This window comes from Molothrus ater, chromosome 31 (assembly GCF_012460135.2).
Source record: "Molothrus ater isolate BHLD 08-10-18 breed brown headed cowbird chromosome 31, BPBGC_Mater_1.1, whole genome shotgun sequence".
In the NCBI taxonomy this organism is placed as follows: domain Eukaryota; kingdom Metazoa; phylum Chordata; class Aves; order Passeriformes; family Icteridae; genus Molothrus; species Molothrus ater.
The window spans coordinates 1,227,542-1,248,867 of NC_071658.1; the positions used below are offsets into that span (position 1 = coordinate 1,227,542).

The 21,326-nt window shown below is 45.2% G+C and overlaps 2 protein-coding genes and 1 pseudogene across 15 annotated transcripts; 1 reads left to right on the forward strand and 2 right to left on the reverse strand.

Annotated features, from left to right (window-relative positions):
- Nucleotides 1–2,910: 2,910 nt before the first annotated feature.
- On the reverse strand, nucleotides 2,911–4,386 carry LOC118700547 (zinc finger protein 501-like; annotated as a pseudogene).
- LOC118700576 (translation initiation factor IF-2-like) lies at nucleotides 4,371–6,735 on the reverse strand. Its single transcript, XM_054518023.1, has 5 exons — nucleotides 6,690–6,735; nucleotides 5,997–6,091; nucleotides 5,025–5,681; nucleotides 4,731–4,809; nucleotides 4,371–4,544 (listed from the first exon to the last, which is right to left on the reverse strand). The coding sequence occupies exons 1-5, from the start codon at nucleotides 6,733–6,735 to the stop codon at nucleotides 4,393–4,395; spliced, it is 1,029 nt and encodes a 342-aa protein (XP_054373998.1). The 3' UTR covers nucleotides 4,371–4,392.
- On the forward strand, nucleotides 5,270–18,096 carry LOC118700558 (synaptonemal complex protein 1-like). 14 transcript variants are annotated; one of them, XM_054518061.1, is made up of 13 exons: nucleotides 5,270–5,350; nucleotides 7,428–7,489; nucleotides 9,124–9,241; nucleotides 10,216–10,297; nucleotides 11,134–11,196; nucleotides 11,861–11,923; nucleotides 12,778–12,894; nucleotides 14,247–14,339; nucleotides 15,244–15,318; nucleotides 15,754–15,813; nucleotides 16,737–16,883; nucleotides 17,176–17,262; nucleotides 17,355–18,096. In XM_054518061.1, the coding sequence occupies exons 3-13, from the start codon at nucleotides 9,198–9,200 to the stop codon at nucleotides 17,367–17,369; spliced, it is 846 nt and encodes a 281-aa protein (XP_054374036.1). In that variant the 5' UTR covers nucleotides 5,270–5,350; nucleotides 7,428–7,489; nucleotides 9,124–9,197; the 3' UTR covers nucleotides 17,370–18,096. The 14 variants fall into 14 exon arrangements, 11 of the variants coding, with proteins under 11 accessions (XP_054374036.1, XP_054374035.1, XP_054374037.1 ...); XM_054518060.1 differs by lacking the exon at nucleotides 5,270–5,350 and adding an exon at nucleotides 6,521–6,757; XM_054518051.1 differs by lacking the exons at nucleotides 5,270–5,350; nucleotides 7,428–7,489 and adding exons at nucleotides 7,496–8,641; nucleotides 9,497–9,567.
- Nucleotides 18,097–21,326: the final 3,230 nt, after the last annotated feature.

Below are 21,326 nucleotides of genomic sequence, written 5' to 3' on the forward strand. Positions count from 1 at the left end.
AATCCTTGATTAATCTTGGTTTCAGCGACAAACAGCGACAAACCCTACTTCAGAGCCTAGACATAACAAGGAAACTACAAGTACACGTTAAAATATAATGAAAAATCAAAAATCCCAAATGCAGGTGAAGTGGGAAGCAAAATAGATTTGTTTTCTTCTTTTTGTGTAGTCTTAGGGATAGGCCAGTAGTTTGGGTTCCTTATGTTGAGCTGTTGAGCAGCGATGTAAATGAGATTTGTTATTGTATGTAGCTAACAAATATTGTGCAGAGATCTGGAAGAATCTGCTGTGCTTTCCCCATGAGCACTTGAAAGTGAAAAATGGAAGTTTGTACTGCCCACTTCTGGACTCAAACAGTAACTAATCAACTAGAGCCTTGGTATTTCCTAGGGACATGAATCCATGGGATATCACATAATTCTCCTGATCCTGTGAGTGTGTCCTGTGAGGTGTTGTGTAAATCACCTGAAAAAGTACAAAAATATTGCCAGCAACACTGCAGAAAGCTTGCAGGAAATGCAAGCAGCAGGGAAGGGTGTAAAATCCCATCTGCCCGTTTCTGTGCCTGATTTTATTTATGGACTGAGGGTGCCCTGCTTGTTGCCATGGCCACAGTGCACAGCTCCATCTCTCCTGTCTCCTTCTCTGGCCTCAGGCCCAGTTCCTGGGAGCACCCCATGGGGGAGAATCCAGGCAGTGAAAGAGACAAAGAGCCCAAACTCCTGGGCTCAGACTCAGACAGGTCCATGGGGGAAGGAAAAGCTGTGCAAGGAAGCAAAACCAGGAATTCATTCCCTGCTTCCCACGGGCAGGTGGGTGTTCATCCGTGCCCAGGTGAGCAGGGCTCCACCCCAGGCAATGGTGACCTGGGGACACAAATGCCATCACTGCCAGCATCCCCCCCTTTCTGCTTCTTCCCCCTCTTTCCAGACGGATTCTTCTTCCACATGGTCTGGGAATGCCCTGGGGTCAAGTCAGGTCACTGTCCCAGCTGCGTCTCTGCCCCTTTCTGGTGCTCCCCAAGCCCTCGCTGCCAGGGCAGGATGAGGAACAGGAAAGGCCTCAGCTCTGGGCAGGAACAAAAACCTCCTGGAACCTTCCCTCTGTTTCCAGGCCAAATCCAAGCCCTGGCCCAGAGAAGCCCCTGGAAGGAAGTTCAGTCTCCCCAGCCCAAAGCAGTCCCCAGTGCCCATCCCCAGCACCAGGCACTGCCTTCCCCAGAGCGTCTCCTCTAGGAAAGGGATGGCTCAGCGAGCACCAGGCCGATGGCGATTGCAGCTCGGGGGGAAAACAGGCGGGAGGGGATCCCTGCTTGGAGTTCCAGGGGTGCTTTATGGGCCAACACACCCGAGGGGTCCAGGCACCAAGAACCAAGAACAAAGCAGGGTCCAGGGTTTTATATGGGACAAGGGAGGGGGAGCTTTGGTGTCACCATGATATTTTCTGAAACTGAGAAGCTGAGAAGCCTCACAGGAAAAGAAAAACAAGAATTATCTGCTGCTGTGGAATGCAACAGGTGCATCTTTGATTGGTCCATGTTGGTTGTTTCTAATTAATGGCCAATCACAGTCAGCTGGCTCGGACTCTCAGAGAGTCATGAGCTTTTGTAATCATTCTTTTCTATTCCCTGCTTGCCTTCTGATGAAATCCTCTCTTCAATTCTTTTAGTATAGTTTTAATATATCATTTTCTTTTAAGATAATATATATCATAAATAATAAATCAGCCTTCTGCAACATGGAGTCAAGATTCTCGTCTCTTCCCTCGTCCTGGGACCCCTGCAAACACCAGCGCACTTTGGGCCTGAGGGCCAATGGGCAGAGGGAACAAGGGTGGTGCAAAGGCGGGACAAAAGGGCAACAACCAACTGGGATTCAGGGGAGGAGCTGCAGGGAACGGGAACCAATAGGAAAGCGGGAGTGGGGAACATTCTAGAAATGGGGAGGAGAACAAGGATGATGTAACTTGGGTCATCAACATGTAAGGGACATGATGCCACCAGGACACACACCAGGGGACAATGTCACCACACCTGTGGGGACGCTGCCACCAGGACGCCTCCAGTGACACCCAGCATGGGCCCACATGGCCCCTGTGGGTGACACTGACCCTTGCCCTGTCCCCAGGGGCGGTTGGGATCCCCTGAGCGCAGTGGCCCTGGGACACCCTGGTGGCTGTCACTCTCTCCTGGGCCACTTGTCACCAGCTGAACAGGTTCCCATCCTGCTCTGGTGGGTGGTGACATTCAGCTGGGACACCACAATGGTGGCAGGGGGGACGTGGTGACAGGAACTGCATGAGGCAGCGCTATGGCAGAGATGAAGGTGCTGGTGGCACTGTGGTGGCACAGGTGGTGGCCTTGATGCTGTCCTGTTCATGTCCCCATCCATGCTCATGTCCTCCCATGTCACCATCCATGGCTGTGTCCCCCCATGTCCCTGTCCATGGCCACTTCCAACTCAGGTCCCCACCCAGGGCTGTGTCCCCACGTGTGCCCATCCAAGCCTTAGTTCAATGTCTTGATTTTTACCCCAATTTCAGGGCTTTCAAAGGTATGAACAGAAACCTTTGTGTTTGAAGGCAAAACCAAAAGGATTTATGTGTCCCTGCCAGAAGAGCATCCATGTGCTTGGGTGGGTGGGAAGAACCTTTTTTGGAGGGGTTTCCACCCCACTGTCTCCAAAATCATGGGTTTTGCCCCAGTCTGACCCGATTTGGTTGTAGAAGATGCCTGTGGGGCAGAGAGAATTAAAATGATGGATTTGTATTGGAGAAGACCTCCAAGGCCATCCAGTGTTACTTGATGCCACCAGGAAGATGCAAGAAGTGAGATTTTTCTGGGGTCAGAAGTCGACAAATCTACTCCATGTCGCTATAGGACATGAAACAACACGAGCGCACAAACCACTGTTCTCAAGGTGAAAAAGAGGAAGTTTATTTCCAGATTCCAACATTTATAGTTTTCCAAAAGTGACAGTGGATTGGAGGATGACAGTGCCACCTCTCCAATGACACTGGACACACCAACAGTCCATCAAATTTCTTCTCCTCCATAAAAGAATGCAAAACAATAAGTTATTTACAGGAAGTGTGTGAGAAAGTTTGCTACAAGAATGTAAACATCAGAAGGCTTAGAAAAATCTTCAAAAGTCAAGGCGACAGCTCTCCACAATGGATTTCTGATGTTGGTCTGTGGGTGTGTCCAGGTGCTCACGGGGAGCCAGGAGCCAGCCAGGTGTCTTCAGAGGGGAGTGGGATACAAAAGATTGACTTAGGGAAAACCCCAATGGGGATAACTTGAGGGTGGGGCCCCGGCCCCTGAGCCAATCACTCGACGCTCTAGCTGAAAGTTTCTAGAGAGTTCTAGAGAGAAGGGTGGGAGCGCCGAGTGATGGACAGGGCACCGGGGAGGGATTTGAGGAAGGGTACATTAATCTCCAAGGCAACTGGGGAGGAGTTGGGATAACTGGCAGTAAAAGAGGAAAGGGAGAACCAGGGCAGAACCATTGCATGATAGGGGGAACAGAACAGTCCAACTTACACAGACAACACAACAGCTGGATGCGTTGGTGTTGGGTCAAGGCTGACCTCTGGGAGAAGCTCTTCCCACACCAGGCACACTCATAGGGCCTCTCCCCGCTGTGGATGCGCTGGTGGGCACTCAGGTGGGCGCTCGTCCTGAAGCTCTTCCCACACTCCCCACACTCGTAGGGCCGTTCCCCCATGTGGCTCCTCTGGTGGGCAGTCACTTCATAGCTGGTCTTGAAGCTCTTCCCACACCTGGGACACTTGTAGGGCCTCTCCCCGGAGTGGATGAGCTGGTGCCTAAGGAGGCTGCACTTGTCCCTGAAGCCCTTCCCGCAGTCAGGGCAGCGGAAGGGCCTCTCCTCTGTGTGAGTGCGCTGGTGATGGAGGAAATTGGAGCTGATCTGAAACCTCTTGCTGCATTCATCACACTCGTAGGGCCGTTCCCCGTGTGGCTCCTCTGGTGGAAAATCAGGCTGGATTTGGCTCTGAAGCTCTTCCCACACTCAGGACATCCGTAGGGCCTCTCCCGGTGTGGACGCGCTGGTGGTGGATCAGGTTGGAGTTGTGGCTGAAGCTCTTCCCACACTGCCCACACTCATAGGGCCTCCCCCTGGTGTGGATTCCCATGTGGGAGTTCAGGCGGGAGCTCCACCTGAAGCTCTTCCCACACTGCCCACACTCATAGGGCTGTTCCTCTGTGTGGATTCTCCAATGGTTGATCAGGGATGATCTCCACCTGAAGCTCTTCCCACATTCTGAGCACTTGTGGGGCTTCTCCCCATCCTGAAGCTGCTCAGGGACCCCCAACTCCGGCCTGTGGTCACCTTCTGGACCCAAGGTGGGTCTTTCCTCCTCGGATCACCGTTATCTGCGTTTGCAGCCCCTCCTTGTATGGGATCTCGGGGACTTTTCCTCCCCGTTGGATTCCTGTGCCCTGGAGCCACTCCAAACAGCCTCAGCCACCAGGTTCTGCTGTGGGGATTTGTCCTCCCTGCTCTCCATGCTCAGCTCCTTCCCTGGGGGAGGAAGGACAAGGAGAGGATGGGATTTGCCTCCGTGCCACAGGGAAGGGGAAGGAGATCCCCCCAGTGCATCCCTGGCTGGACAGCATCAGCAGTGGGGCTGTCCTGCAGCCGGGGGCCGTGCTGGGCTGGGAGATGGAGCAGGAGAGAGGGGGAAAGGGGCACTGACTTCCTCCTCACCTGCCTGGGTGTCCTGGGGCATCTTCTTCCTCCTCGCAGCCTCCTCCTCCACCTGGCCAAGGTTTGGGAATGGGAAATCCTGGTTTGGGGGGCAAAACAAGGGCTGAGCGTGTCGGGTTTGATGGTCCCGGTGCCCAAGTGCAGCTGGAGAAGTCAGCGCCCCTTTCAGCCTCGGGGCGCCCGGACCCCGCTCATCCCCAGCCTCCCCCACCCCTCCAGGCTGCCGGGGGTCCCTCTGCACCGGGATCGCCCCTCTCCGCCATGGATTTGGGGCGACTCCCCCTCCCCGCTCACCTGCGGCTTCCGGAGGGGGCGGAACCGGGGCAGCCACGGCCCGAGCGGGGGAACCACGTGGGGTTGGTGTTGCGGTTCCTCCTCCCGCTGCTCCTCTTCCTCCTCCTCTGGCCCTGCTCTTCCTCTTCTTCGCGCTCCTCTCTCTCTCTTTCCCTTTCCTTTTCCTCCTCCTCTGTCCCTCCTCTCCCTCCCGCTCCTCCTCCGCTCCCAGCCCGGCCCGGGCAGTGCCGGCACCCAAAAGCAGCCGCGCTTTGCCCTGGGGGGGTTCCAAAGCGGCCCCGCCACGCCCGGCACTGGGAGCGATACTGGGAGCACTGGGAACGATGGTGAGAGCAGCGGGCAGAAACTGGGAGCGCTCTCCCTGCCGGTCCCGCTCTGACTGGGAGCACTGGGAACGATGGTGAGAGCAGCGGGCGGAAACTGGGAGCGCTCTCTCTGCCGGTCCCGCTCTGACTGGGAGCACTGGGAACGATGGTGAGAGCAGCAGGCGGGAACTGGGAGCGCTCTCCCTGCCGGTCCCGCTCTTACTGGGAGCACTGGGAACGATGGTGAGAGCAGCAGGCGGGAACTGGGAGCGCTCTCTCTGCCGGTCCCGCTCTTACTGGGAGCACTGGGAACGATGGTGAGAGCAGCAGGCGGGAACTGGGAGCGCTCTCCCTGCCGGTCCCGCTCTTACTGGGAGCACTGGGAACGATGGTGAGAGCAGCAGGCGGGAACTGGGAGCGCTCTCTCTGCCGGTCCCGCTCTTACTGGGAGCACTGGGAACGATGGTGAGAGCAGCAGGCGGGAACTGGGAGCGCTCTCTCTGCCGGTCCCGCTCTTACTGGGAGCACTGGGAACGATGGTGAGAGCAGCAGGCGGGAACTGGGAGCGCTCTCTCTGCCGGTCCCGCTCTTACTGGGAGCACTGGGAACGATGGTGAGAGCAGCAGGCGGGAACTGGGAGCGCTCTCTCTGCCGGTCCCGCTCTTACTGGGAGCACTGGGAGGGAACTGGGAGCAAACAGCGCCCGGACGCGGCTGCAGCCGGCGGGGGCGGGGCCGAAGCTGAGGGCGTGGTTATGCAAATCTGGGAGCGATCGCGCGCTGGGATTGGTGGGCGGGAGCAGGGTGGGATTTGCGCGGTCACGTGAGGGCCGAGGGGAGCCGGAACGATGGCGGCGGCGTCCGGGGAGAGGGGACAGGGAATGGGAATGAGGACAGGGAATGGGGACGAGGAATGGGTAATGGGGAATGGGGACAGGGAATAGGGAATGGGGGATGGGGACAGGGAATGGGGAATGGAATGAGGACCGGGAATGGGAATGGGAATGGGGTCCGGGAATGGGAATGGGAATGGGGAATGGGGACAGGGAATGGGAATGAGGAATGGGAATGGGAACAGGGACAGGGAATGGGGAATGGGGGATGGGGACAGGGAATGGGGAATGGAATGAGGACAGGGAATGGGAATGGGAATGGGGTCCGGGAATGGGAATGGGAATGGGGACAGGGAATGGGAATGAGGAATGAGCCAGGCAGTAATAAAAATGCTTTCTGCTGTTGTCTGGAAATGGACTGTCTCTAGTAGGTGGAGAAATGATTTTACAGTACCTGTACCTATCAGGAATGCCTGAATTTATTTTGACTCGGCTGATCCCTTTTCTTTGGGGGTCACTGGTACTGACAGCAGCCAAAGGGCAGTGCTGTGCAGAGCTCCAATAGTGAGACCATTCCTGCATGAATTCTTCTGGAGGTAATTTTGGTTTCCAGCTAAGAGCAGCAGCACTGCAGGTGCCAGGAGTGACTTCTGTAGCAGAGATAAAACCCTCCCATTGAGGTTTCTGGGACCCTCCCCGTGCTGGAAGTGGAATGATGCTGGCAGGGGTTGTCTTTAAATATCATAAATGTGATATCCTGTGCTTTCTAGGGATGTGCTCCTTAGTCCCCAGAGTAAGAGCTCTGCCTTGCTGCTGAGAACTTGCAAAAAATACCAGCACTGTCAATGTGCACAGAGAAACCATTTGGAAGTCAGTAACAACTGGTTTCCTTTCTCAGCATATCCATGTGGTACCTTCAGCAGTTCAGATTTTTTTCTGGAACAATGCAGGTGCATCAATACTTGCAGAATACTCTAGTCTAACAGTCCATGGTTTATTTGAAGCTATAATTGTGGAAAACATAGAAAGGCTCTAAACTTTATTTAAGATAAATATTTAGTTTCTCTTCAGATAGAGATTTGCTAATGTCTGAATCATTTTTTCAAGTCTACATTTAGATTAAGTCATAAATTAGCTTTTCAGCTTCTTAACTTAATCCAACAAGTTTTGAGAACTGGGTATTGCAAAGGGGTAAATGTTTTATACTGCCTGATAAATATGAAAAATCATTTCTGTTCCATTAATTTTACATTCCACGTGCTGTAGAAGAGATGACTAAAGTAAAATGGGATAAAGAAGTGCAACTTGAAGAGCTGTCAGAAACTCTGGTAAATATTCATTTTATTAATCTCATGGCATTTGCTCTTCATATGAAATTCCTCTTGCTTTGTAAGTATCTTAAATGTCATAAATAAACACCATCTAGTCTACCTTAACATTTCTACTAAACTTTCTCACACACAATTTCAGTGTTTTCTTTAAAGAACTTTTTTATTGCCACTGTTTTTCTTGTCTCCTGTGCTTTTGCTTTTTCTTGTCTCCCATGTTTTTGGTTTTCCTTCTCAAGGTTTTTGGTTATTTCCTTCTTTGTTCATGCCCATTCAAATACCACTCCCTCTGCATATAAAGTTTTCCCCTTTGTTCTTCCTTACAGGAAGGTAATTAGCTCTGGCCTCTGTGAACCCTGCTGTACTGTGACACAGGCCCATTTTCTGTCACAGAAGTCTCAGCTATATGAAATACACTCTGAACAGAGGTTTCTTTTCATTATGATTTTAGATTTACAAGCCTAACAAGAATCCATATCAACTCAAGTTAAGATAGTGGGAAATCAGGTGTGCATTTCACTGTGTTTGCTTGTTGTTCTCATCTGTGCATTGAGTGTTCTGAACTGAGTTTCACTCATTTTCTAAAATGGGCAAATTGGAGGACTTTTACTGAAGAAGAGTCTTGAGGCTACTGTAGAAAATATGCAGAGAGAGAAAAATGTGGAGAGAGCAATGAAAATGCTCTCCAGATGAGAGAGGTCTGAAGTAGGGCAATAGTAACATGTTTTTAGAAATAGTGAAGTTACACATCATGACTTGGACACAAGTTTATGCATAAGAAACAGCACCCAGAGCAGTGTCCCACCCTAATTTTACAGCCCAGGTAATTAAACTCACAGCAGGGGACAGACATGAACAGCACTGGTGTCACAGTTCACTGTCTCACAGCACTTCCAGATCCCAGCAGAGATTGGAAAGATCCAACCTGGATAATCCATGACATGGATGTTGTTGGGTTCTTCTGAAAGCCTTGTGCTCTTAGTTCATGTCTGATAACCTCCAGCAGTTGGAGTTTGCACATGTAGACTCAAAACTCTTCATTTTGCAGAAAGAAATCCAGGATTTGAAAGCACAGCTGACAAGTACAGCTGAGAAGGAACAAGATTATTTAAAGCAGCTTGTGACTCTGAAAACAGATCTTGAACAAGAGGCGTATGACCATTTTGAAAATACAATATTTAATTAGTTTTGGTGGAGTTGCTTTAATCCACAGTGAAATGAACTAGGATTGTTTTCTAATCAAACTTTTGAACCACATATATGCCATTAATTCTAGACTTACATTTCTAAATTCCACTTTCTCTATTTGTATGTATTCTATGGCATATGTAGTTGTTCCATATCTCTTTGACTTATTTAACAAGAAGAGAAAGTTTCTGACTTCATGGTTAATCTTGCTTTGAACTACATCATCTTCACTAACCATTAGATTTATATAAAAGTTGACTCTGATTTTCTTTCCTTCTTCTGTCACCTTTTTACATCTCTCTGACTCTGCTGCAAAGCTTCTATTTGTAGATAAAGGCCTGGACTTCTTTCAGCATGGAATATGACTTGATAACGGGTATGTTTAATTTAAAAGGAGATTTCAAAATGCATCTTCTTATTCCTCTTGGCCATTTGTTTGAAATTAGGTTAAGGAATGAACAACTAACAGTGTATCTCAGTAAGCTTTCACTAGAGAAAGAACAAACAGCACAAGAGAAAAATGCTGTGGCTGCAGAAGTCAAGAAACTGCAAGAACAACAAGAGGCAAGTTGTAAACTTCCAGGTTTCATGAAAGGACAATACTCAATTGGACAAATTACTCGGTTTTACAAATTAGATGATGAGCTGCAACATGACTTGGGTCTGTAGAGTACCTGAGCTGTTTTTTGTGTTTGAGTTGGAAAGGAAGTGTATTTACACTTGTGAGCAAGGCAGGTCAGTGTGCTTTGGATGTCTTTGAATTTTTTAAGAAGTCACTTTGAATTTTATTTCTTTGCTGACACATGGGTCTTTATTTAGGATAGTAAGAAAAAAGAAGAAAATACAAAGCAGTTAGTTGAAAATCTAGAAGAGGCAAATAGCCAGCTAAGGCAAGTAAAAACAAATATTAATAACTGATATTGTGAAAGGAAGTAGACTCAAATAGTTAGTTGTGTTCAAATGCTGCTTTCCGGGATTTTTTGATTAATGTTTTTTCTAGATTATATAGCTAAACAGAAACTATTCAGAATTGCTGTTGGCCAAGTAGAAATTTTCTCAGATTAGAAATACCAATTGCTGCAGGAACAGTGTTTGCCATCATTTTGTATTACATAGTAGGAGCTGTCTTGTTGTGCATTAGACATCTCAGGTGAGAGGGAAATGAAAATGGAAGGTGAAGGTCATGGATTAAATGTGACAAGGCAAAACTGGGTAAGAGTTACTCTCTGTATCACCAGTTCAATAGACAGGCAGCTCCCATGTTTCACAGCTGCATTGCAATAGTCCAGGTTAGGATGTATTTTCCTTGGCTTAGCTGGAACATCTTTTCCTACTTAAAAAAAGTATGCACAGTTCACAGATTGACTTACTGGGCATGTTGCTGCATTTTAAGAACATTTTCATTGAGCAGCTTATGAAGTTCCCATCAACATTAGCAGCTCTTTTTAGAAAATAAAAGAAGGGTTTATTAGAAGTACTGAAAATCAGTTAAAGGCAAGAAGGAAAGATTTACTAATGCTTGTTAATTTGGCACTTAGAAATGAACTGGAGTCTTTGAAGGAGAAAATGGCAAAGACAGGTGAAGAGATGAGAAGTGCACTGGATGAAAGAGAAGAAAATGTATGTCATGTGTCATGCAAATATCTTACAGAACCTGTAGGACAGCATTAATGTAAAATCTGTGTTGGGATTTTTCTGTAAAGCTCTGCCTGGGGGATGTGATCTCTGCCAGAGGTTTCTTCTTTCTCAGCTGCTGCCAGCTGTGCCATTGTGTGTGCACGTGCTGAGCCCTGTTATTTCAAAAGACAAGCACAGTCACGGGGATGTTCACTCTTTGCTGCAAGTTTCATATTAAAGATTTGGTTGTTTTCAGGCCAACAGAGAACCTGCTTTTCTGATTTTTCATATACCCACACAGTGATGGATGGGCTCTGGATTAGCTTTTTATATGTAGCGTGAGTTTTAGCTTAAATAGATTCAAACATTTTTACTTTTCTTTCTGTTGGTTCAAAGCAACCTGGGGTTTTTAGCAAATTTCAGAATTTCATTGTAACAGTCAAAGATTTACAATTGTCATTTCAGGTAAAGAGTACTGAAAATGAAATTTCAAGAAAGGAAAAACCATTGAAGATTCTAGAAAATAATTGGGAAATTCATTTTTTCATGGATGTAGGGAACTTCCTACAAGTGTATTTTTAAATTGTGAAGATATTGGGGATTTTTTTCTTCTTTCTTAATTCCATAACCACTAAGGAACTGGTTCACTGCTATTATTTACCATCTTGTGGTACTTTATGGCTAAAACTCTGATTATTCTAACATGTCAGCTGGTGTTGCAGTCCCATTGGAACAAACCAGACTGGTGCAAGTGCAGGTTTGAGAACATTTACAGGAATTGCTCACATAGGGAGTCATTTGTAGAACTTACTAATGAATGTCTGAAATATCTCTTTCAGATGAACAATTTAAAGAAGCAGGTGGAAAATAAAACCAAATGCATTGAAGAGTTGCAGCAGGAGGTGGGTAGAGATTTTAATTTCACAATACATAAACACATTATGTTTTGGGTTGCCTTTTCAGCAGGTTTGTGTCTGCTGTGATATCTTTAGATCCACCTATGTAATTTAAAAATTCTCCTTTCTTATCCTAACCCTGAGCAAATTAGGGAGTCATCTCAGGAATCACTTGATTTGTTAAATGTGCCTTAATTTGAAAAGAGCAATTACAAAAATAATGTCTTTAATAAACTTCTACTCCTTTTCATTTAGTGCATGGTGTTATTTTTGTACTTGTAGTAAGTATCTCAGTTACCACTAGTAGAAAATAATTCTGCACTGGCACAAACTGTAGTAACTTCACTGTAAATATAAAGAACTTGTATTTTTTGTCATGACATCTTCACACCTTCTGTCAGCAGCATCTTAGTTGTAATTCCCATTCTGCACCTCATTTGTTATTCCCTGCTCTTGCTCAGGAGGAGCCTTTCTTAAGGTCATGAAGAAACAGTAATTATCACAGAAATTAGTTGAACATTCATTTGTTTGAAGAATTGTTCTGGAACCTGAGCTGCACAACACAGAGTTATTTGCCTGATGAAAGCTGGAATTTCTTGATGCAGTTAAACCATTACATAATTCTATTTACTTATTAAGGTACAGTGCTTGTTTTGTTTTATTTCAACAGAATAAGGTGCTGCCAAAGAAACTTACTGCAGAAAGCAAGAAAAGCAATACTTATGAAGGGAAGGTAGGTTTAAATAACATCATGTAGAAGATGAGGTGAGTGTTTTTAAGCCCCACTGTAAGTAATGATAATACTTGTTCAATACGTTCTGAGCTGCTTTGGGATCTGGGATACAGACTTTGCAGGAATGAGCTCACAGTTTTTAGAAGATGCTTCCATTTTTAATCATTGGGCACTGACTGTTGGACATTTAAGAGATGGATTCACATTGCAATTAATGATGTTTCTAATCTGTTCCTTTTTTTTTCTTTTGTTGATAGTGGACTGAACAGGGTTCAGCAACCTCATTGTAACAGAAAAGCATTTAAAAGACATATACATATATGTATATATATATTACTTTTTTAAGGCTGTTCTTTAAATGTGTTCTGCAGTGGCAATCCCTCTGATGGGAATATTGTGTCCAGCTTTGGGTACTGCACTTGAAGAAAAGTGGACTTTTTTGAGGATATTCATATGATTAACTTAAAAGGAAAAACTGTAATCAAAATGCACAGCTGGGAGAAAAATGTACCATAAAAGCTGTGCAAATCTGATACAGGTTTACAAGAGAGGGAATCAAATCTCCATCTGTATTTGTTTTTTTTCTGAGGCATTCACAGCATTTAGGGTGACTGCTTAGGGCAGTCTTCCCCATTGGGCTGTTGCCATTCTTTCTTTTGAGTATTTTCCAACTCACTTCAGGCCAAAGTTCAACTCTTTATTAAAAAAAAAAGCTGAACTTTTAAATAGGAAACACTTTAATCATATACCTGAACAGTAACAGTGTGTTTGTGCTCAAAAACAAGAGGTAAGAAAAAATCATTAACACAGTAATTCCTAAACAAATAACAGCAGCAATTCTGCATTCTCAAAAGGTGAATAAATTGCAGATAGAGATGGAAAATATGAACAAGCAACATAAGGAAGCAGTTGACATCTATCAAAAAGACATAGAAACAAGAAAAGGAAATGAAAATAAACTTCGTGAAGAGGTGAGAGGTGTTAATTTTTACTGCAATTTAATTTTTTTTAATTTAAAATGTTTTTATGAAGCTTTATTGGCCAGAGTCCTTGCTCTTCCATTTCAGACATGAATGGAATTTGTGTATGCCTGTGAGCAAAGCTTTAGTACATGAGGTGCTTAGGCTGACGTATTTGAATATGACTTTGAAAATAAGAACTCCATTAAAACTTCTTGCTTTCAAGATATAGTTCCAAGAAATTCCACCCTTGGTATAAAGTCAGCATAGTTAAATTAGATTATAACTTCTCCCATATTAGTATTTTTCTGCCCACACTTTTTTTTTGATGGCAATGCTAAGAAATGTTAGGGCAGAGTGCTTGAAATGGCCTTTTGGTTTGAAGTGAACTTGCCTGCCATGGCTGTACCTTTGATCTTGCCCATTTTAACAATCTGCAGAAAAGATGAGGGATTTGAAAGGGATCTTAAAAGCAAATAAAGCCCAAGTGGGACTGCAAACTTTGCACCCACAGGGGAAAGAAGAAATTAAGATTTAAAAGAAATATATGGTTATGTTGATGAATGAAATGCAATTTATTACTGACAGGTAGAAAAGATGAGGTTGCTTTGTGATGAAACAGCAATGATACAGAGACAAACTGATGCCAGATGTCAGCACAAGATAACTGAGATGATGGCACTGATGGAAAAGCACAAGGGAAGAGATTTTCCTGCTTGCTGTGGTTTGCAGTGTGTGATACCATGTTAATGGCATGTTTATAACTTGTGATACCACGTTCATGACCTTTCCAAAGCAGAATCAGGCCTGAATCTGGGAAAAGGAAGCCGAACACATGCTGGACTTTGCATCATCTAAAATCAAATTCATTTGAAGATTTTCAAAAGATTCCTATGGGCAGATAAATTCCATTCATCTAAACTTCTGGGATTTTTAGATGTTTTTCAATTCAGGCTTCCTTTGATACCATCTGAGTGCAATATTTTTCAGTATCAGTTTGGCTCTTTCTCTGAGATGACTTAGTGACTGTCAGCAGTTTAGCCTGACACATTTTAGTTTTCCTTTTTGTTCCTCTATTTTGCAATATCTTTAGCAGATACATTAATAAAGATGGCACAGCTGGCTCTTAGTGCTGCGCCCATATTGCTGCACAGAAATCAAGCACTCTCTGCCAGTCCACAAAATAATACTTGAATTGAGCATTTTCTGTTTTACAGTTTCTGCAGAAGCATCAATGAATCTTTTCTTTCTGAATCTTAGAGCCTGGTTTGAAAAAAATGATGTTTTAAGACTGGATAACTCTATAATTGTAACATTTAGTCACATATTTTGAGTTTGTTGTTGGTTTGGTTTTTTTAACCCAGAATGAATATGATAAAATGGTTGAAGAAAAAGATGCAGAGTTAAAAGTATATAAAATGAAACAGCAAAAGCAGTTCTCATCAGCAAGAGCACTGGTAAGGAGTACTTTCCAATGTTCAGTAATTCAGTGAAGGGGCTGATGTCCTTGTGTAGTGGTTTTATGCTGGCTAAGGGCCAGGCACACACAAAAAAAACATTCACTCATTTTTCTCTGCTGTAGTTGAGCAGAGGAGGGGAAAGAAAAATTCAAGTTGAGATAAGGATTAGGAGAAAAACTCTTTGAAGGTAAAGCAGATTCAAACTTAAATAGCATCAAAAATTTATTATTAATAGGATTAAAAATGGGTAATGAGAATTAAAATAAACCTTTAAAACACCTTTTTTCCCAATCCCTCCCTCTTGCCCACCAACAGCACAGAGAGACAAAAGATGTGATCTTCAGTCAGTTTGTGACTTCTAAAACTCTTTTTTCAGTTTGCTTAGAGAGTTTCTTTTTCCTGCTGTGCTCTGGGGTCTTTCCCACCAGAGACAGTTCTCTGGGAACTTTTCCAGTGTGGTTTTAATTTTTACCAGTAGCAGTCCCAGCCAAGCTGCTGCAGCAGATCTTATTCTGGGCACTAAAAACTCCAAATGTTTCTAAAAATGAATTGGAGTAGCAGTGTGTTTGTGTCTGCTCTTCCAGATAGTGTGTCATGTTCTGACTTCCCACTTGGAATAGGAAACTTTTGTTTTAAATATTTCGGTTGTGCCCTCTCACCCCTGTTCTCCCAAGTGTTTTAAGGTCTTACCTTGAACATTTCTGATCAAGTTCCTGTTTCTTACAGTGCTTCAGTCTTTTTAAACAAGCTAAAGCAAAGCTTCAAGTACAGGACTGAAAAGCAAATAGAATTCTCTTGTGTATCTAATGAGTGTCCCTGTTAATTACTGTCTCACTTGGGACTGTTTTCTTTTTTCTGGGCTGTGCATAGTTAACCCTGTCCTTTATTTAATGGTTTGTAGGAAAATGAGCTGTCATCTTTGAAAAGTGAACTGGCCTCCATTAGGGAACAACTGAAAGCAGAAATTGAAGAAAAGGTGGAGTTTTTTATTCACTGAGCAGTGGGGGTGAGAGGTGTGGCCTGGGCTTGTGCTGTGGGAGGAGTTGGATAAGAAATGAAACTGAACAGAAAAACAGGGACTTTTGAATGCTGGGGTTGTGCTAAATCTGGTCATATATTTGTGTGAGCTTTGTAACAGTCTGTGATTATAGATTATATATAAATTAACAACAAAACAAAACTCTCCTTTATTTTAGTTAATTTTAACTAGCTAAAGCAAAAAACTTCCCTAAACTGTAGGGGTTTTTTCAGTGACTTTTGAATGCTGAGGTTGTGCTAAACCTGGTCATATATTTGTGTGAGCTTTGTAACAGTCTGTGATTATAGACTGTGCTCTGTAATGACACCAAGAAGATTTTTAACAACTGAATTCAAAGAAATATTTCCTTGCTGTCACATAACTCTTTTGTAGGAGAATCTTGTAAAAGAGCACTCTCACAGTATGATTCTTGAAAGTGAAAAGAAACACAAGGTAACTTCAACTTTTTAATTGCTTTTAGAATTTGGTAGTGTTTATATGTGTAGAATCAATTGAAGTGCCATGATAATTTATTTGCATTCAACAAAAGACACTGCAATGCTTTGGACTTCAAACTTTTTAAAGAAAATAAAAATTTATGTTCCTGGGACTCCTAAACCTTGTTTAGATCTATACAGTGAATCTACTCATGTAAAAATAGAAAGTCTCCAAATTATATTCCTAAAATTAAAAAGATAAAAGTAAAAAATATCTCCTTCAGTGCAGGAAGCCCCTTGGGCAGTCAAAGCTGATCTAGCTGTAAAATGGTCAAAGTATCAAAGTAGTCCTGACTGCAGAACTTACCCTTCTTCCCTGTCAGGAGTTCACTTGTGGGTTTCATATTGGAGCAATGGAATCCAGCACCACTTTGATGTTATCTGTCTAAAAAAGGACTGCACTGGACCATTCAATGCTTCTCAGTTTAACTTCTCCTGAAAAGACTATTTTAAGTAACACCAATCTTGATATAGCTATCAATCTTTCTCTGAAAGCCTTTCCCTGCAGTTTTGTTTGTTCCCATTTTCTTTGATGTTTGATATGGTCCACATGTAGTGGCTACAGTTCAGAATACCCTGAATTTCTGCAGATAAGCATGAAGAACTGAAATACAATGTGCCATGAAACTCAGCTCTTCCATAGCTTCCCCTTCATTCTCCTCATTTGGCAACAAAAATAATATAAAAAATGCTATTTCCAGCCCACCCCACTTTGTTTGGGTCATTGCTTCATGTTTGGATGGAAAGAGAAGAGTTCCACCATTTCTCTCAGGTGAATTCTTGGACACTCAGACTGTAAACTGGCTCCTGAGTTGGGCTTTAGATTCCATTCTTACCCCATAAAATAAAATCTAAAAATAGAAACGTTTTCTTTCCCAGACATATGCTATAAAGACTCCTCCAATGGATAAGATGCACAGTGGAAGAAGCACAAACCTGCCTTCAGAGCAGAGCAGCAGGAAAAAGCAGAAAGTGCTTGTGCAGCTGGACACTCAGTCAGACAGCTCTGAGCACACTGACCTCCTGGTAAGAGTCAGAGAGCAAATCCTGTGCTGAGCACTTCTTTGTGCTCACTGCTGGCTCTGAGAATGAAAAGAAACAGTTTGGGCTTCCACATTCAAGCCAATATTTATGTGTCTATTTTTAATTGATTGGTTCTTTCTGGAATTGTATGTACATAATTAACATTCTTTTTATTGAACTGTTTTGCCTCATAATGACATCTTAATGTTTTTATTTTTCATAGTTTAATATCCTTAGGCGGAAAGAAAAAGTAGTTTTTAATATAGTGTGAGTAAGTAACTTTTTCATTTATTAGAGCATAGTCTCGGAAGAAGAAATGTTTAAAAATTTGTACAAAGATTATCCACAAGCTTCGCAATTACATTCCACAGCACCAAAAAAGGTATGTTAGCCTTTCCTAAGATTAAAGCAAGCAGTTAATCAGATTGTTTACAGAAACTAAAGGATGGCTTTATTTTCCTTCCTGGACCCCAGCTCCATCCAGTGTGAAATCTCCAGGCTCTGCTCTGAAACTCAAAACCATGAGGAGAATGCGCGAGGCGGGCTGGACTGCGCTCTCCAAAATGGACAGGAAAAGGAAAATTAAAGATGTTGTAAAGTTCTTTGCTTAAAATGCAGAAATGCCCAGTGCCCTGGCATTGCTTGCAGGGTTGTTTTTCTCTCAGAGTCAGTGCTTTGTTGCATTTTTCTGTCATACTCAGTGTGTTCAATACTGTGTTCATTCCTTTACACATATGAACTTTATAGATCTATAACTGCAACCCCTGCAGAGCCTTTTCCACCTTTCCTCCCTTGTGCTTCAAAATGTTGGGACAAAAATTGGCCAATTTGAAATTTTGAAATAAATAGAACTGCATAGAAAGTTGTTTCAAAGCTGTTTCTGGCATTAGAAAGTCTGGTTTTAAAGAACTTCTGTTCTTTTAAATTTACTCCATTTTTCTTAACACATAAATCATAGTGAAAGAAATGTTGCTGTTCAATGTATGCTCTTTTACCTGAAGTCCTCTTGCTTTTTCCTGCATTTTAATGGCTGTTAGACCTGTCTTTTTAGACTGTTTTGTTTTCAGTATGTTAAAATGGTTTTGAAACTTCTAAAATTGCAGTAGAATTGCTTGTATTTAAAAAGATTTCAGCTTCACAAGGAGTAAAAGATGCACGGTATAAGATCGTGAAAACAATGTTAAGATGCCATTAAATTGTTTATCTGAAATATCAAGTATGGGACTATTTGTTATTGCTTTAAATATTTGAACACAGACAGAAATCACCCACCAGCCTTCCTAGGGACCAGCAGAACTCCAAGGATAGATTAGAACATCTATTTCTGTATTAATCCTTGATTAATCTTGGTTTCAGCGACAAACAGCGACAAACCCTACTTCAGAGCCTAGACATAACAAGGAAACTACAAGTACACGTTAAAATATAATGAAAAATCAAAAATCCCAAATGCAGGTGAAGTGGGAAGCAAAATAGATTTGTTTTCTTCTTTTTGTGTAGTCTTAGGGATAGGCCAGTAGTTTGGGTTCCTTATGTTGAGCTGTTGAGCAGCGATGTAAATGAGATTTGTTATTGTATGTAGCTAACAAATATTGTGCAAAGATCTGGAAGAATCTGCTGTGCTTTCCCCATGAGCACTTGAAAGTGAAAAATGGAAGTTTGTACTGCCCACTTCTGGACTCAAACAGTAACTAATCAACTAGAGCCTTGGTATTTCCTAGGGACATGAATCCATGGGATATCACATAATTCTCCTGATTCTGTGAGTGTGTCCTGTGAGGTGTTGTGTAAATCACCTGAAAAAGTACAAAAATATTGCCAGCAACACTGCAGAAAGCTTGCAGGAAATGCAAGCAGCAGGGAAGGGTGTAAAATCCCATCTGCCCATTTCTGTGCCTGATTTTATTTATGGACTGAGGGTGCCCTGCTTGTTGCCATGGCCACAGTGCACAGCTCCATCTCTCCTGTCTCCTTCTCTGGCCTCAGGCCCAGTTCCTGGGAGCACCCCATGGGGGAGAATCCAGGCAGTGAAAGAGACAAAGAGCCCAAACTCCTGGGCTCAGACTCAGACAGGTCCATGGGGGAAGGAAAAGCTGTGCAAGGAAGCAAAACCAGGAATTCATTCCCTGCTTCCCACGGGCAGGTGGGTGTTCATCCGTGCCCAGGTGAGCAGGGCTCCACCCCAGGCAATGGTGACCTGGGGACACAAATGCCATCACTGCCAGCATCCCCCCCTTTCTGCTTCTTCCCCCTCTTTCCAGACTGATTCTTCTTCCACGTGATCTGGGAATGCCCTGGGGTCAAGTCAGGTCACTGTCCCAGCTGCGTCTCTGCCCCTTTCTGGTGCTCCCCAAGCCCTCGCTGCCAGGGCAGGATGAGGAACAGGAAAGGCCTCAGCTCTGGACAGGAACAAAAACCTCCTGGAACCTTCCCTCTGTTTCCAGGCCAAATCCAAGCCCTGGCCCAGAGAAGCCCCTGGAAGGAAGTTCAGTCTCCCCAGCCCAAAGCAGTCCCCAGTGCCCATCCCCAGCACCAGGCACTGCCTTCCCCAGAGCGTCTCCTCTAGGAAAGGGATGGCTCCGCGAGCACCAGGCCGATGGCAATTGCAGCTCGGGGGGAAAACAGGCGGGAGGGGATCCCTGCTTGGAGTTCCAGGGGTGCTTTATGGGCCAACACACCCGAGGGGTCCAGGCACCAAGAACCAAGAACAAAGCAGGGTCCAGGGTTTTATATGGGACAAGGGAGGGGGAGCTTTGGTGTCACCATGATATTTTCTGAAACTGAGAAGCTGAGAAGCCTCACAGGAAAAGAAAAACAAGAATTATCTGCTGCTGTGGAATGCAACAGGTGCATCTTTGATTGGTCCATGTTGGTTGTTTCTAATTAATGGCCAATCACAGTCAGCTGGCTCGGACTCTCGGAGAGTCATGAGCTTTTGTCATCATTCTTTTCTATTCCCTGCTTGCCTTCTGATGAAATCCTCTCTTCAATTCTTTTAGTATAGTTTTAATATATCATTTTCTTTTAAGATAATATATATCATAAATAATAAATCAGCCTTCTGCAACATGGAGTCAAGATTCTCGTCTCTTCCCTCGTCCTGGGACCCCTGCAAACACCAGCGCACTTTGGGCCTGAGGGCCAATGGGCAGAGGGAACAAGGGTGGTGCAAAGGCGGGACAAAAGGGCAACAACCAACTGGGATTCAGGGGAGGAGCTGCAGGGAACGGGAACCAATAGGAAAGCGGGAGTGGGGAACATTCTAGAAATGGGGAGGAGAACAAGGATGATGTAACTTGGGTCATCAACATGTAAGGGACACGATGCCACCAGGACACACACCAGGGGACAATGTCACCACACCTGTGGGGACGCTGCCACCAGGACACCTCCAGTGACACCCAGCATGGGCCCACATGGCCCCTGTGGGTGACACTGACCCTTGCCCTGTCCCCAGGGGCGGTCAGGGTCCCCTGAGCGCAGTGGCCCTGGGACACCCTGGTGGCTGTCACTCTCTCCTGGGCCACTTGTCACCAGCTGAACAGGTTCCCATCCTGCTCTGGTGGGTGGTGACATTCAGCTGGGACACCACAATGGTGGCAGGGGGGATGTGGTGGCAGGAACTGCATCAGGCAGCGCTATGGCTGAGATGAAGGTGCTGGTGGCACTGTGGTGACACAGGTGGTGGCCTTGATGCTGTCCCAGTTCGTGTCCCCATCCATGCTCATGTCCTCCCATGTCACCATCCGTGGCTGTGTCCCCCCATGTCCCTGTCCATGGCCACTTCCAACTCAGGTCCCCACCCAGGGCTGTGTCCCCACGTGTGCCCATCCAAGCCTTAGTTCAATGTCTTGATTTTTACCCCAATTTCAGGGCTTTCAAAGGTATGAACAGAAACCTTTGTGTTTGAAGGCAAAACCAAAAGGATTTATGGGTCCCTGCCAGAAGAGCATCCACGTGCTTGGGTGGGTGGGAAGAACCTCCTCCTCCACCTGGCCAAGGTTTGGGAATGGGAAATCCTGGTTTGGGGGGCAAAACAAGGGCTGAGCATGTCGGGTTTGATGGTCCCGGTGCCCAAGTGCAGCTGGAGAAGCCAGCGCCCCTTTCAGCCTCGGGGCGCCCGGACCCCGCTCATCCCCAGCCTCCCCCACCCCTCCAGGCTGCCGGGGCTCCCTCTGCACCGGGATCGCCCCTCTCCGCCATGGATTTGGGGCGACTCCCCCTCCCCGCTCACCTGCGGCTTCCGGAGGGGGCGGAACCGGGGCAGCCACGGCCCGAGCGGGGGAACCACGTGGGGTTGGTGTTGCGGTTCCTCCTCCCGCTGCTCCTCTTCCTCCTCCTCTGGCCCTGCTCTTCCTCTTCTTCCCGCTCCTCTCTCTCTCTTTCCCTTTCCTTTTCCTCCTCCTCTGTCCCTCCTCTCCCTCCCGCTCCTCCTCCGCTCCCAGC

What these genes read in the sequence shown, in the direction of transcription:
- LOC118700576 (XM_054518023.1), bottom strand. Translation starts at nt 6,735, where the DNA reads ATGGTCTCACTATTGGAGCTCTGCACAGCACTGCCCTTTGGCTGCT. An exon ending in AGCACTGCCCTTTGGCTGCT is followed by an intron (nt 6,092 to 6,689) that starts GTCAGTACCAGT and finishes GATCGCTCCCAG; the next exon opens with ATTTGCATAACCACGCCCTC. An exon ending in GTTCCCTCCCAGTGCTCCCA is followed by an intron (nt 5,682 to 5,996) that starts GTAAGAGCGGGA and finishes CGGGACCGGCAG; the next exon opens with GGAGAGCGCTCCCAGTTCCC.
- LOC118700558 (XM_054518051.1), top strand. Translation starts at nt 8,475, where the DNA reads ATGTCTGATAACCTCCAGCAGTTGGAGTTTGCACATGTAGACTCAAAA. An exon ending in AACTGCAAGAACAACAAGAG is followed by an intron (nt 9,242 to 9,496) that starts GCAAGTTGTAAA and finishes GTCTTTATTTAG; the next exon opens with GATAGTAAGAAAAAAGAAGA. An exon ending in GCAATACTTATGAAGGGAAG is followed by an intron (nt 11,924 to 12,777) that starts GTAGGTTTAAAT and finishes CATTCTCAAAAG; the next exon opens with GTGAATAAATTGCAGATAGA.